The sequence below is a fragment of the Pseudoliparis swirei genome, chromosome 8, assembly GCF_029220125.1.
Source record: "Pseudoliparis swirei isolate HS2019 ecotype Mariana Trench chromosome 8, NWPU_hadal_v1, whole genome shotgun sequence".
Classification (NCBI taxonomy): Eukaryota; Metazoa; Chordata; class Actinopteri; order Perciformes; family Liparidae; genus Pseudoliparis; species Pseudoliparis swirei.
In genome coordinates, this window is record NC_079395.1 from 2,170,150 (window position 1) to 2,185,761 (window position 15,612).

Sequence of the window (15,612 nt, forward strand, 5' to 3'; positions counted from 1 at the left end):
CTGAATCTGAAGCAGAAACAGCAGAAAAGTTGCTGATGTGTTTTATAAACTGTAGTGTGACATCATTATCTTGTGGCTTTTTCAGGAAGAGGCACTTTGACTTTAAGATTACATTTTTAAGTCCAATATAATTGGCACTTTGCTGGTTGATTAGCAATCTTATCTTCTTCTTCTTCTGGTGTTAATGCCTCTGAGAAGCTGACGGACAGCAGAGCGTTAAGGGTTCATGCTGACCGTGGAGTCGTCAGGTAAATGCTCTGAAACTGATGCCTTCAATTAAACCAACGAGAGCTTTTCTATCGCTCGGCTCATTTATTATTTATTTCCTCTGCTGCAGTTAAACCTCTTCAAACCCACGTCCGTCCCTTAAGCCCCAAGTCCCCCAATTGGGGGACTTGTTGTACATTGTGGTTAAACTGTCCAAAACATTATAATAAACATGAGCAAATATATTCATGTTGTACATCGAATTAAAGAACACAACTTAGGCTATGAGAGTCAGAAAAGCCATTTCAACACAACTCAAAAAACCAACTGAAATAATCATTAAAACATCATAATCATGATTCAGTCAGGAGTCGGCCACATAGTCAGGAGTCGGTACACATAGACATCCCTGCCCCAAAACCTCACATCGGACCAGGAAAAACTCCCAAATAACCCTTCAGGGGGAAAAAAAAAGGGAAGAAACCTGCAGGAGAGCAACAGAGGAGGATCCCTCTCCAGGATGGACAGGTGCAATAGATGTAATGTGTACAGAAGGACAGATTTAGAGTTTAAATACATTCAATGAATATGACAGAGTGTATGAATAGTTCATAGTAGGCATATTCCACGACCCAGACCTCGATGATCCATCAGGCAGATAGGATCTATGCCGTCTCATAGGGTCCGATGACCCCATGAGACGTGAAGTCAAAAGGACTCCGCGGAGAAAGCAGAGTTAGTAACGTGTGATTGAGAGATGAAAATTCATCCTTAAGGAGAGAAAAAAGAGGAGATAGGTACTCAGTGCATCCTAAACGTCCCCCAGCAGCTATAAGCCTATAGCAGCATATCAAGGGGCTGGACCAGGTGAACCTGATTCAGCCCTAACTATAAGCTCTGTCAAAGAGGAAGGTCTTAAGTCTACTCTTAAACGAGGTGACTGTGTCTGCCTCCCGGACTGAAATTGGAAGCTGGTTCCATAAAAGAGGAGCTTGATAACTAAAGGCTCTGGCTCCCATTCTACTTTTTAAGACTCTAGGAACTACAAGTAGTCCCGCATTTAGTGAGCGTAGCTCTCTAGTGGGGCAATATGGTACTACAAGCTCCTTAAGATATGATGGTGCATCACCAATCAAGGCTTTGTAGGTTAAGAGAAGAATTTTAAAAGTGATTCTTGATTTGACTGGGAGCCAGTGCAGAGCAGCTAGTGCAGGAGTGATGTGATCTCTTTTCTTAGTTTTAGTGAGAACACGAGCTGCAGCATTCTGGATCAACTGGAGGGACCTAAGAGACTTATTAGAGCAGCCTGATAATAAGGAGTTGCAGTAATCCAGTCTCGAAGTAACGAACGCGTGAACCAATTTTTCTGCATCTTTTTGAGACAAGATGTGCCTGATTAGACAAGATGTGCCACAAGGATACACACATTACACCAGTCATCTTGTTCATGCTCCTGCGTGTTGGAAACACAGTGTGTCTTTATGGAAGGGAGTACTACACTTAAAGTTTAAAAAATATGTTATTTCGTGCAATGTTTTTTTTTTTGTGCCTTTGTAATAATCTTTAAAAAACACAAATACGTCACACGGCTTTACATTTTTATTTTATTTTCATTTAATCCAGAGATTTTTATGAAAATTAAAAAGTTGTGTTAATTGAGATGAGATTGAAAATGGAACAACTTTTTGTGTGTGTGTGTGTGTGCGTGTGTGTGTGTGTGTGTGTGTAGATAAGCTGGAGGTGAGGTACAAGCTGGACGGCGGCAGAGACGCCGACGTGTTGAGGAGCCGAGTGAAGAGTCTGGCCGACGGGCGACTGCACAGCGTCACCGTCAGGAGGCGGAGCGGCTCCGTGTCCCTGCAGGTCACCACACACACACACACACACACACACACACACACACATATACACAGACACACACAGACACAAAGACACACACATATATACACAGAGACAAATATACACATACAGACACCCACACACACACACACACACATATACACAGAGACAAACATACACGCACCCACACACACAGACACACACAGACATACACACACATATACACACAGACACACATACAGACACACACGCACAAAGATACACATGCGACACATACACACACACAGAGACACACACAAAGACACACACACACACAGACAAACAGAGACACACACCCGCACACACACACACATACACGCACAGACACACACACACACACACACACACACAGAACCACAGACAGACAGTTTTATTATGATCAGGTCCCCCGGTGGGACGGCGGCGCTCTGGCAGAGCGTCGGGGACAAACGACACACATTCCCCGAGCGTCAGACTGAAATACGAGGCGCTGGAATCGCATCTGGATCCTCTTGCCTCCTCTCGTCCGGGCGATGGACGAGCTGAACGCCATCAGCGTTGTGTGTCATCATCAACGCCCCGAGGTGCAGCACAAGGTGCAGCTGGCCTCCCGATCCACGCTGGGAGACTCTCGCTCCGCCGCCGCCCGCATCATTACGTCGTTTCCCGCCGCGCCGCGGGGAACAGACGACTCCCCGGATCCCAAATCACTCGAGTTTATCTGGCTCAGCGACCTGGCGCCACTTTCCATCCACAGGGTAGACTTTTTTTCTTTCTTTCTTGTTTTAGGTACTAGCTCAATGCTAACATTAGCCGTTAGCCACAACTCACGGAACATTTACACGTCTTGGAAAATGGAAAGTCCATCTTTGTTTCTAACAACCCCTTCTAACCCCCGTAAACAACTTTATTACAGTAATGCATACATTTTTTGTCCAAGGCAACAGCGATACCATTCCCTCCCTCCTCCTCTGGAGTTTGTATTTTCTTTGTAATATTAGCTAATTATGATCATCAGCATGTTAACGTTTTAGCTCAAAGCCTACATTTAGGCTAGAGAATGTCTCTAGCCTCAAGGGAAAAACGTTGTCATCTTTTAAACACGTGCAAATACTTTTTTCACCACCTCATAATTTAATTAGCCACTTCCTGTCACAGATATTCTCGTGACTTATCTCCATCTATCATTTCAAACCACACAATTACATGACAGGAAGTACACACCAATACATCGAAAACATCCTTTCGCTCGATGATTCAGTTTCACAACTGACACGGGGGGGTGTTAGAGGGACATTAATGGGTTAATGGGTTAATGCTTAAGGCGTGCGGCTGTGTACTTTCACCAGCGAGGCCTCGAAAAGTCAAATGAGGCCGAAACTAAAATATTAGAGTGGGTCGCGATCTCTTCAGGCTGGCAGTGGAACGGATGAAGCTCGGGTTTAAACCTGAGTTGAGGTTCTGTCGAGGTTTCTTCTGCACAGCCACGTGACCAAACTGGAGAGCGGCCCTCGTCGAAAGACAAGAGTTATAAAGTTATTTCATTCGTCTTCTTGAAGCAACACAAATACGTTTTACTCAGTTAATATGAAACATGCGTTGTTTTATTTCAGATTGACCAGAATCCCAGAGAAGACTTCAACCTGACATCTGGAGGAGAGTTCAACGCCATCAAGTCGCTGGTGTTGGGCCGAGTGCACGGTGAGCGGGGGGGGGGTATTGTTATTGTGTTACACTCAAGACGGCAGACTCCGGTTCTACTGAGTGATGCAGAAATGACTTAAACGTGCATTCTCTCACCTGACCAGCAGGGGGAGACTCCTCCGGTCGCTTACATATTTCAGATCATATAGAAGTCTATGATTTGTGTTTTAAAGCTGCATTCTCTCTCCTGACCACCAGGGGGCGACTCCTCTGGCTGTATAGAAGTCTATGCTTCATGTGTTACAGCTGCATTCTCTCTCCTGACCACCAGGGGGCGACTCCTCTGGCTGTATAGAAGTCTATGCTTCATGTGTTACAGCTGCATTCTCTCTCCTGACCACCAGGGGGCGACTCCTCTGGCTGTATAGAAGTCTATGCTTCATGTGTTACAGCTGCATTCTCTCCTGACCACCAGGGGGCGACTCCTCTGGCTGTATAGAAGTCTATGCTTCATGTGTTACAGCTGCATTCTCTCTCCTGACCACCAGGGGGCGGCTCTGCTGGTTGTATAGAAGTCTATGCTTCATTAGTTAAAGCTGCATTCTCTCAACTGGCCACCACGGGGCGGCTCCTCTGGTTGTATAGAAGTCTATGCTCCTCCTCTCTGTCGTGTCAGGGAGGCAAGAGAGTCGGATCAGGACCAGAGGAGCGGAGGGAAAGTGGATTGTTCTGTCGCTTACCTGCCAACCGCGTCGTCCATCAGCCTCACTAATGGACCGGGAAGGAATAGAGAGTTGGGGAGAGGGGGAGAGAGAGAGGGAGAGGGGGAGAGAGGGAGAGAGGGAGAGAGGGGGAGGGGGAGGAGCTTGTTTCCTGCTGCTCTCATCTACACACAGATGCGTCTCACCTCTCATCTAAAAAGGCCGATGCGGCTGGTTACCGCGGTAACGTCGGCTCTCACAGCTGCGGCGAAGGACGAAGGACGGGCGGGGCGTGAGTCGATCGAGGGGTCTGACACGCGGGGGGTGAGAGCGCAGAGGGGCGTCGCCGTGGCAACGGTCAGCGTCCGTACGGACCGGTGAACGAATCGTGTTTCCCGAGGGCTCAAAATCAGCTGAGGTGTAAAAGGTTAACTCCCACACTGCTTTAGAGGCGGAGCTAATCATCTTTTTTTGTTTTATCCTCCGCGTCCAGGCTCCGAGGAGGCGGACCCAGAGCTGTCCCGGCTGGCGTCCCTCGGCTTCACCGGTTGCCTCTCGGCGGTGCGCTTCAATGCCATCAGCCCCCTGAAGGCCGCTCTGCTCCACCCGCACGCCGGCCCCGTGGTCGTCTCGGGGCCGCTGGCCCGGTCCGGCTGCGGCTCCTCGGCGGCGGCCGATCCCGACGCGGCCGAGGACACGCGCCGCCTGTCAGGTATGGGAAGGGGGAGGAGCCAGCTCGGTTTAATGCAGTGATGTGGATGAGAGCGAGACGCGAAGAATCACAAGTATTCGTAGCGTAGAAAAATTATGAATCAATTGTAATTATTAAACTCACATTCCCTTTCACACGTAAACATAGGAGTTCAGGAACTGGACGACGTCGTTAAAGGATGAGATCGTTTTATAGATTATAAAGAACAAAAGGAAAAATGAACTGATCCTACAGAAAAGAGCTCGACAGGACGCCACGCCCCCAATGTCTTATCCCACAGAGCATCAGAAACGCCTCCTCTTTCCTTAACGTCTCCTCATTCCTTAACGTCTCCTCATTCCTTAACGTCTCCTCTTCCCTTAACGCCTCCTCTTGCCTTAACGTCTCCTCTTGCCTTAACGTCTCCTCTTGCCTAAAAGCCTCCTCTTGCCTTAACGTCTCCTATTGCCTTAACGTCTCCTCTTGCCTTAACGTCTCCTCTTGCCTAAAAGCCTCCTCTTGCCTTAACGTCTCCTATTGCCTTAACGTCTCCTCTTGCCTTAATGTCTCCTCTTGCCTTAACGTCTCCTCTTGCCTAAAAGCCTCCTCTTGCCTTAACGTCTCCTATTGCCTTAACGTCTCCTCTTGCCTTAACGTCTCCTCTTGCCTAAAAGCCTCCTCTTGCCTTAACGTCTCCTATTGCCTTAACGTCTCCTCTTGCCTTAATGTCTCCTCTTGCCTTAACGTCTCCTCTTTCCTTAATGTCTCCTCTTGCCTTAACGTCTCCTCTTGCCTTAACGTCTCCTCTTGCCTTAACGCCTCCTCTTGCCTTAACGTCTCCTGTTGCCTTAACGTCTCCTCTTGCCTTAACGTCTCCTCTTGCCTTAACGCCTCCTCTTGCCTTAACGTCTCCTGTTGCCTAAACGCCTCCTCTTGCCTTAACGTCTCCTCTTACCTTAACGCCTCCTCATCCCTTAACGTCTCCTCTTGCATTAACGCCTCCTCTTGCCTTAACGTCTCCTCATCCCTTAACGTCTCCTCTTACCTTAACGCCTCCTCTTGCCTTAACGTCTCCTCTTGCCTTAACGTCTCCTCTTGCCTTAACGTCTCCTCTTGCCTTAACGCCTCCTCTTGCCTTAATGTCTCCTGTTGCCTTAACGTCTCCTCTTGCCTTAACGCCTCCTCTTGCCTTAACGTCTCCTCATCCCTTAACGCCTCCTCTTTCCTTAACGTCTCCTCTTTCCTTAACGTCTCCTCTTGCCGTAACGCCTCCTCTTGCCTTAACGTCTCCTCTTGCCTTAACGTCTCCTCTTTCCTTAACGTCTCCTCTTGCCTTAACGTCTCCTCTTGCCTTAACGCCTCCTCTTGCCTTAATGTCTCCTGTTGCCTTAACGTCTCCTCTTGCCTTAAAGCCTCCTCTTGCCTTAACGTCTCCTCATCCCTTAACGCCTCCTCTTTCCTTAACGTCTCCTCTTGCCTTAACGTCTCCTCTTGCCTTAATGCCTCCTCTTGCCTTAACGTCTCCTCTTGCCTTCACATCTCTTCATCCCTTAACGCCTCCTCTTGCCTTAACGTCTCCTCTTGCCTTAATGCCTCCTCTTGCCTTAACGTCTCCTCTTGCCTTCACGTCTCTTCATCCCTTAATGCCTCCTCTTGCCTTAACGTCTCCTCTTGCCTTCACGTCTCTTCATCCCTTAACGCCTCCTCTTGCCTTAACGTCTCCTCATCCCTTAACGTCTCCTCATCCCTTAACGCCTCCTCTTCCCTTAACGCCTCCTCTTGCCTTAACGCCTCCTCTTGCCTTAACGTCTCCTCTTGCCTTAACGTCTCCTCTTGCCTTAACGCCTCCTCCTGCCTTAACGTCTTCTTGCCTTAACGCCTCCTCTTGCCTTAACGTCTCCTCTTGCCTTAACGTCTCCTCTTGCCTTAACGCCTCCTCTTGCCTTAACGTCTCCTCTTGCCTTAACGCCTCCTCTTGCCTCAACGTCTCCTCTTGCCTTAACGTCTCCTCTTGCCTTAACGTCTCCTCTTGCCTTAACGCCTCCTCCTGCCTTAACGTCTTCTTGCCTTAACGCCTCCTCTTGCCTTAACGTCTCCTCTTGCCTTAACGCCTCCTCTTGCCTTAACGCCTCCTCTTGCCTTAACGTCTCCTCTTGCCTTAACGTCTCCTGTTGCCTTAACGAGCTGCCGTTCCCCGTCTCCTCTGAATGATTATGTTCTGATCTTGTTGTTTCTCTCTCTCTTTCTTTTGGGTATTTATTCCTTCATTTTTCTCTGATTCTCAGATCTTGTTGCTGTGATTCTCGTCTTTCCATTTCTTTCTTCTAGACTTCTCATGTGTTTCTTTCCTCCTGTCTTCCTTCTCTCTGCTGCAGACCAGTCTGGTCCGGTGGGTTCAGGTCAACCTCTAGTCAACGCCATGAGGACTGACTCAGCTCTGATCGGAGGTACTGGACCCTTTTCATCTGCACGGGAACCAAGGACCGGCTTCTGATTGATTGATTGATTGATTGATTGATTGATTGATTGATATATTTATTTGTCGTTTGCCAGAGTACAGGTACAAAAGCATCGAAATTACAAGAAAGGGTGGATGAAAGATTACAGCATAACATGAGGGAAGAAGAAGGCGAGAAAAAAACACCAACCCCCCGACTATGCCCCGAGAGGGGTACAGTGTGGGAGCAGGAAAAAAACACCTTAGCACATAAGCACATACATTTAGACATAACTTGCAACGAGTAGGAAGGGGGGAGGGGAGGTAATCCAACAACTGGGTGATCTAAGCCCATCCATTGGGGGCAGAAGGTAACCAGCACCGACAAGCAGCCAGCGGTCCGCGCCAACACAGCAGCGCCAGCACAGCCCGTCCGGTCACACTGGGGGTTAAAAGCAGGCGAAGGCGTGGGATGGGGGGAGGGGGGTAGTGAATGCAATCAGTATTATTGAAAGTTCGTGTGTGCGTGTTCTGGTATGTCGTCCTCCCCCAGGCCACAACAGACAAAGTTCTCAGTCCGCAAGATGGTCGTTGCCATGGAGATAGCCTTGAAAGGTCCTGGGAGAAAAACAACCACAGGTGTCTGTGGATAGGGGGAAGGGAATGAGAGAGGTTCTCACTTCAGCGATCTTCAGGGGAGTTGTTGTTCCAGTAACGGCCTTGACCAAGGCCCGTTCTGGTTGAGGGAGCCGAAAGCAGATAAGATTGGGATTGTTTGGTCTTCCAGCAGCTACATCCAATTTGCGCACCTGCTATTCCACCACTTTCCTCCCATAAAAATTCAAATCGATCCAATTTCGTCGGGCAGCCTTGTCGGGGGGCTTTTAACGGCTGTCCCCGTTTCCTTAATTTTCCGATAAACCAGGGCAACGCCAAATCCAAACAGCAGAAATCCTGTAATCATAGTTCCGAATAGGTAGATGTCATCTACGTCCTCCACGGAAAGGGCTGCTAGACACACGACACGTCCATCGTGTAACCAGCTGCAACGTCCCGGCAGGACGGGCAGGTTCCCCCGAACCCAAGCTTCTCGTCGAGAAGACGGTGTCAATTGCGTTGAGAGACCAGTTGATCAGATGATCAGTTGATCGGTCCATGGTTTTTAGTTCGAAGAGCGATGAGGAGAGAGTCTCTCAAGTATAAAACAAGACAAGACATGACGAGAGAAGCCAAGCAGGGAAGGGAAGGTCATGGGGAGGAGAGGGAGAGAAAAAGCGACCGCCTTCGAAGAGAGCCAAAGAAGAAAGAAAAAAAAAAAAAAAAAAAAAAAAAAAAAAACGATAATCAAGTCAACCGTACTTTAAATGTTCTAAAACAATCTCAGTTAAATACTTGTTCCTCTGTACGAGCGACGCATTTATTCTGAACAACTCTTAGATTTTGTGCAAAGTCAGACCACATGATGCAGGCTCACCAGAGTCTCCTCCGGCTGCCTCTCTGGGCCCTCTAGAAGGGAGCTAGTGCCATGAGAACCAGGCCTCTCATAATAAAATTAAGTTTTTCTAAAGTAAGTAAGTAAAGTTTATTTATATTTTGCACTTATCACAGACAAAGTGTCACAAAGTGCAGTTCAGTGGTGAATTAAAACAATTTGGCAAAAACAGGCGCAGAAAACATGTCAACAGTTAAAAGAGCAAAAGTACAATACACTGTAAAAGATGCTGCAGTAAAAAAGAAAGAAACAATTTAGATTTTAAAAAATCAAGCCGACAGAATATATAATTCAACCAAAAAAGTGTCACGCTCATAAAGACTACCGCCTTTGTCCACAGGGGGGCCAAAATCCACATGGGGGAAAAAGACGTCTTCATAGTAATTTTATTGCAATAGTTTGATGAGTTTTTTTTGAGTGACAAAGATTTTAAGTATAAAGGTTACACGTCGGGATGACACACGCTAGATGATGAGCTCAGAGAGGGAGTGAAGTGATTCCTACGAAAACTAATTTAAAACGTTGCTGCTCTGCCAGCGCCGATGGATTTCAAGAGAAGACCGAAAAGGCTCGATATATTACCGTGTGGATAGAAAAGGTGAGGACCCGAAAAAAAGAAAATAAAAGTCAATTAAAACTGTCCATTAAACTGGCCTGACACACCTAATTAAACCTGTAAAAGGAATCGCTCGCTGATGGGAAAACTTATTTGCCGTTTATCTTGAAAATAAGCTTGGGTTCTTTGTCGCTCAATGGAGTATTAAATTGATTTTAGTCGTATTTTAGAATTCCAATTAAAGGAAACTTGCTCTCATATTCCCAAATGCGCTCAACAGAGCAGGAGATAGTTTCCAAAAAATACTTAAAATTGGGTTTAATGTACTTTAAAGTTAGATTAGCAAAACATAAGGAAAATAGGTTGGCAGTAAATGGGAGAAGACATTTTATATTTCTGCATATTGAAACCTGACCGTGAGTGTCCTCTTTGCCTTTTTGCAGGCGTCATAGCGGTGGCCATCTTTGTGACCTTGGCTGGCCTGGCGATAACAGCCAGATTCCTCTACCGCAGAAAAGAGACGTACGGAAACCGGGAAGCGAAGGTAGGAGAAACCACGCGGGAGGACGGCCAAGGGTTCCCTTTCAACGGCCGGACGGACTCCCACAACGCCTCTACCGCAAACCCAAAGGAGTACTTCATCTGACCGGAGAGGCCCGGGGCACAGACGGGGCGGAGGGGGGGGGGTAGAGGCTGTTTAAAAAAATTTCAAATAAAAAGGACCAATCAGTTTTGTCTTCGGACACTTTCCTGTACATTGTGAATACGCTGAAACAAAACGGGCAACAGCGTTAGACTCATGAGGTGTAGACATCCTTTCTTTCAACTGTAAGTACTCGACAATGTAAATGTGGAATTCACGTCTTTGTAACATCTGCCGAATGTCACTTTTTGTCATATTGAAAATAATGCAGCTGTCAGTATTTTGATGGCCGTGGGGAAGAAAATGTGTGGAGCTATAGGCCCTCTTGTGGTTGGGTGTTCTGTAGAAGGAGATGGTTACTTGTATTTAGAGGCATATATATATATATATTTACATTTATATACAGTGCATCCGGAAAGTATTCACAGCGCTTCGCTTTTTCCACATTTTGTTATGTTACAACCTTATTCCAAAATGGATTAAATTCATTATTTTCCTCAACATTCTACACACAACAACCCATAATGACAAAGTCAAAAAACTGTTTTTTGCACATTTTTGCACATTTATTACAAATAAAGAACGAAAATATAACATGTACATAAGTATTCACAGCCTTTGTTGAAGCACCTTTGGCAACAATTACAGCCTCAAGTCTTCTTGGGTATGACTCCAAAAGCGTGGCACACATATTTCTGGCCAGTTCCTCCCATTCTTCTTTGCAGAACCTGTCAAGTTCCATCAGGTTGGATGGGGAGCGTCGGTGCATAGCCATTTTCAGATCTCTCCAGAGATGTTCAATCGGGTTCAAGTCAGGGCTCTGGCTGGGCCACTCCAGGACCTTCACAGAGTCGTCCTGAAGCCACTCCTTTGTTATCTCGGCTGTGTGCTTCGGGTCGTTCTCCTGTTGGAAGATGAACCGTCGCCCCAGTCTGAGGTCCAGAGCGCTGCCACCACCATGCTTCACTGTAGGGATGGTGTTGGCCAGGTGATGAGCAGTGCCTGGTTTCCTCCAGACATGACGCTTGGCATTCAGGCCAAAGAGTTCAATCTTTGTTTCATCAGACCAGAGAATTTTGTTTCTCATGGTCTGAGAGTCCTTCAGGTGCTTTTTTGCCAACTCTAGGCGGGCTGTCATGTGTTTTTACTGAGGAGTGGCTTCCGTCTGGCCACTCTACCAAACAGGCCTGATTTGTGGAGTGCTGTAGAGATGGTTGTCCTTCTGGAAGGTTCTCCTCTTCATAGAACAACGCTGGAGCTCTGTCAGAGTGACCATCGGGTTCCTGGTCACCTCCCTGACTAAGGCCCTTCTCCCCCGATCGCTCAGTCTGGCTGGGCGGCTCTAGTAAGAGTCCTGGTTGTTCCAAACTTCTTCCATGTCCGGATGATGGAGGCCACTGGGCTCATTGGGACTTTCAATGCTGCAGAAATCTTTCTCTACTCTTCGCCAGATCTGTGCCTCGATTCAATTCTGTCTCGGAGGTCGATAGATAATTCCTTGAACTTCATGGCTTGGTTTATGCTCTGATATGCACTGTCAACTGTGATACCTTCTATAGACAGATGTGTGCCTTTCTCAATCATGTCCAATCAACTGAATTTAGCATAGGTGGACTCCAATCAAACATCTCAAGGATGATCAGTGGAAACAAGATGCACCTGAGCTACATTTTGAGTGTCATGGCAAAGGCTGTGAATACTTATGTACATGTTATGTTTTCGTTCTTTATTTTTAACAGATTTTTAAAAAATTGCAAAAAACTGTTTTCACTTTGTCATTATGGGTTGTTGTGTGTAGAATGTTGAGGAAAATAATGAATTTAATCCATTTTGGAATAAGGCTGTAACATAACAAAATGTGGAAAAAGTGAAGCGCTGTGAATACTTTCCGGATGCACTGTATATCCTCAGTTGTCACGCCTCTTGATTGTGATCGTGTTATTTCGGCCAATACTTCTTTCTTCTTTTTTTTCAAGGTCACCCCCAGTCGGTAATTATTTAACCGGAATAACCAGAATAACTGGATCTGGAAGTGGCCAGACCGGAAGTGATTAACCGGAAACAGAAAAATCATATTGCTATTAATTATGTCTTGAAATTAATACAACAATTAAACAAAAACTAAATAGAAAAATCCTTAAAGGCAACACAATACCAGCTATTTTACATTTAATAAGGCTGGGCAACAGTGGGGAAAATCCAATTGTTTTTTTAATGTTTTGGATTATTAAAAAAATAAAAAAAGTCTGGAAGATGCTCAGAAAAGTGCATCAGCCATTTAAAACCATCACCAATGCCGTATTAAGATATGAAATCCATAATGTGAGACCACATATCACACGATTGATTTATTGTGACGCTGACGCTCAACATCCTGGTACTTTGTTGTTTCCGTGCAGCCAAACTAATTCATATTGCATAACAGATTAAGGAGGTCATTTAAATCCAGAGATATATAATTAAAAAATCTAAATGCATTTGCTTTCATGGAAAATCTGATGGAATATCCGGTCGACGTAATTGAAGAGTTTACCAAAATGTTTTGCGTAAACGGTATCACAGCTCGCTGTCGATCGGGTTTCATTTTCTTTTTTTTAAGTCCTTAAATAAAGTTTTGGATTCATCTTGAAAATGACAAGGAGAAGCCTCTCTGATGGGAGATTGCCAGCTCACCTTTGACCTTTGACCCCCTCACACCACCACTAGGCAACTCTTGAGCCCTGCACTGACAACTGAAGCAACAAAGTGATATCTAAACCATTTCATGAGCTAACGCAGCCCGAGAAATACCTTTTCCGAGACATTCCTCCCACAGAAACGCGACTCCTCCCCTTCCTGTGGTTCCAACTCAACTTTGTTTCATTCGCACTCAGCTCCTCGTCCGTCGTCTTATCTCCTTTTGCTCGTCTCCTTCACTCCACCGCTTTCGTTTCCTCAGTGAGACGGGATGGATAACCCGAGAGCGTGAAGAGTGCTGCCGATAGAGGCGGGACGAGCGTCGCCTGCAGCTGCTCTTCAAACTCTAACGACGGAAAGTTGGTCACATTCAAAGTTGGCCTCAAAACACTTAAACTGCCTGCGTTTGTATTTTTATAACCCGACAGCAGCAGGAAGTGAGCAGCTGATGGCGGCTTGTGTTACGTTCTGGATATCTCTGCTGCAGCGATTCCTTTTTATTTATTTATATTGAAGCATGTTCATGTATTAAAATAAATCTCAATCAAGTTGTTTCACATTTGACAAAAAAAAAACAGACAGGAAACGTTGTATTTGTTCATCTTTCAGGGGACAAAGGACAACAATCGCCCAGATCTCACCAGGAAGCTTAAAAAAATTAAGAAAGTAAATCATGGCAGTCAATGGGAAGACCTTTTATTGTGTATTTATTTGTAATGCAGTGTTCTGGCAGACCCTGGTTGTCAACGCGGCTTCATTGTTGGATCTGTACACCTCAAATTATATCTTGGGACATTTAGCAGACAGTTTTTTTCTGCCAATGTGCAATGATGATGTAATGGTCTCTAGTGTTGGTGATTAACATTGATGTCGGTGGGTTTGAGAGACAAAAAAAAAAAGACCAGAACATTTTAATCATGATTCTGGTTGTTTCGTTACAGTCTAAATCCTGTTTTGAATGAAATAAATTGTTTGTTTTTTCCAGAGACTGGGTGTGATTTTTAACTTGGGTGAATACAAAATTAAAATGTTTTGCAGTCATGCGATAATACACAATAAATGTAGTTTGCTGTAAAAACCTGAAAGATATTGGGACACATTCTGTCGTTGAATATAAATCGTCAGTGTTTAAACAAATATATATATATATATATATATATTAAATATTTTTATAAATATGTATGTATATATATATGTGTGTGTGTGTGTGTGTGTGTGAATCAGAGTGTGTGAGTATAATTACCTTATCTGGGGGTTGCTCCCATGTTTAATGTGGTCACATTCTGCAGACCATGGATAAAGGGAATATGTAAATATATATATAATATATATATTAGGGCTGGGCAACGATCAAAAAATTTAATCGCGATTAATCGCATGATTTCCCTGATTAATCACGATTAATCCCGATTAATCACATTTGTATCCGCAAAATCCATAATTAATTCAAAAGTAGTGTATAGCGCACTTCTATTTTAAATGTTCTGCCATATGAACTAAACTAAAATTAACTATACATGCCTAAAAGCTGCCGAATATTTCTAGACTGAAATAATATCGGCATTATAATTATTATAACTGAGGATTTTTTAGTTGCCTATTTTGTGGAGCCCCCTCAGGACGTGGTGCCCTACGCACAGCGCGTAGTGCGCTATGGGAGCGGTGTCGCTGGTCGTAGTGTAGAGCACAAACAACAATGAACTAGTGGAGGCGGCAAGGTGCTCAGTGTTGCCAGATTGGAGATGGTGAAGTATCGTACCAAAGGCTCAACATGGTTGTATTTGGAGGATAATTATCGTGTATCTGGCAACCCTGAGATCGGTCGACCAATGACTGTTCTCTATTCTGTCAGCTCACGCAAGAAGGTGGAACGTAAGGGAGATACCATTTCAAAAACTTTTTACAAAAAGAAAATTAGGCCAGAATTATTTTTTTGCATCACTTTAACTGCACTGCAGGTCTGTGACAGAACTTTTATTCACCTAAAAAAACAAAAAAACACAGGCGTTCTACTTTTCCCATACTTAGACATTCTGCACAAATTACCTCAGTGGCAATTTATTTGGCAAGTGAAGGTGCAGAATCCTCCAATATGGAGGCGGTTCACACGAAAAAAAAGGTTTTCCATCTTCACAGATACTTAAAAGTATTCAAGTAAGAACAGAAAGTTCTCAAAGCATAAGGTGCTTTCATCTATATCCCCGGGATACCGCAATGACAACAAGCTGTGTGTGTGTGCTGCAGCCGGTTGAGCTTTGAAGCTTTGAGAGGGAGATTAAAAATGGAAACTGCTTTGTTTCTGCCTTTTTCCTCTTTTCTTTGATTAAATAGTCGAGGCTACAACCTCAAAACTTTCAATGCATTGGGTTTGCTCAAGTGTCATGGAGTAGGTTTAGCTGTCATCACTTGGGTTATGTTTGGAACTTCAAACTAATGTGTCACCCTGCGTTTTTTAAAATCAAATACTTAATTTAAAACGTTTTTTGGGGGGTGGGGGAATCAAATGATTAGACAAACTGTGCTTCAGGTTGCTCTCATCTCAGCATCAACTGTTGTAGGGGTCCAATTATGGAATAATGTTGAAATGGATGTCAGAATGGTGAACTCATCTTTGGTTTTCAAGGGAATTGTTTGTAAAACAATTCTTGAGAGTTATTAATGTAATTGAAACGTATTTATATGGAAGATGTCTGTGGAAGTATGTCTGT

At 44.9% G+C, this 15,612-nt stretch overlaps 1 protein-coding gene across 1 annotated transcript in view; it reads left to right on the forward strand.

Annotated features, from left to right (window-relative positions):
- LOC130198359 (contactin-associated protein-like 4) overlaps positions 1–13,890 on the forward strand; it is a 74,419-nt gene extending 60,529 nt beyond the window's left edge. Inside the window, 6 exon segments of the mRNA XM_056421512.1 lie at positions 1,937–2,070; positions 3,678–3,765; positions 4,903–5,121; positions 7,476–7,547; positions 10,029–10,129; positions 13,167–13,890. Of these exon segments, the coding sequence (XP_056277487.1) occupies positions 1,937–2,070; positions 3,678–3,765; positions 4,903–5,121; positions 7,476–7,547; positions 10,029–10,129; positions 13,167–13,169 (617 nt within the window). The 3' untranslated portion in view covers positions 13,170–13,890.
- The last annotated feature ends 1,722 nt before the right edge of the window (positions 13,891–15,612 follow it).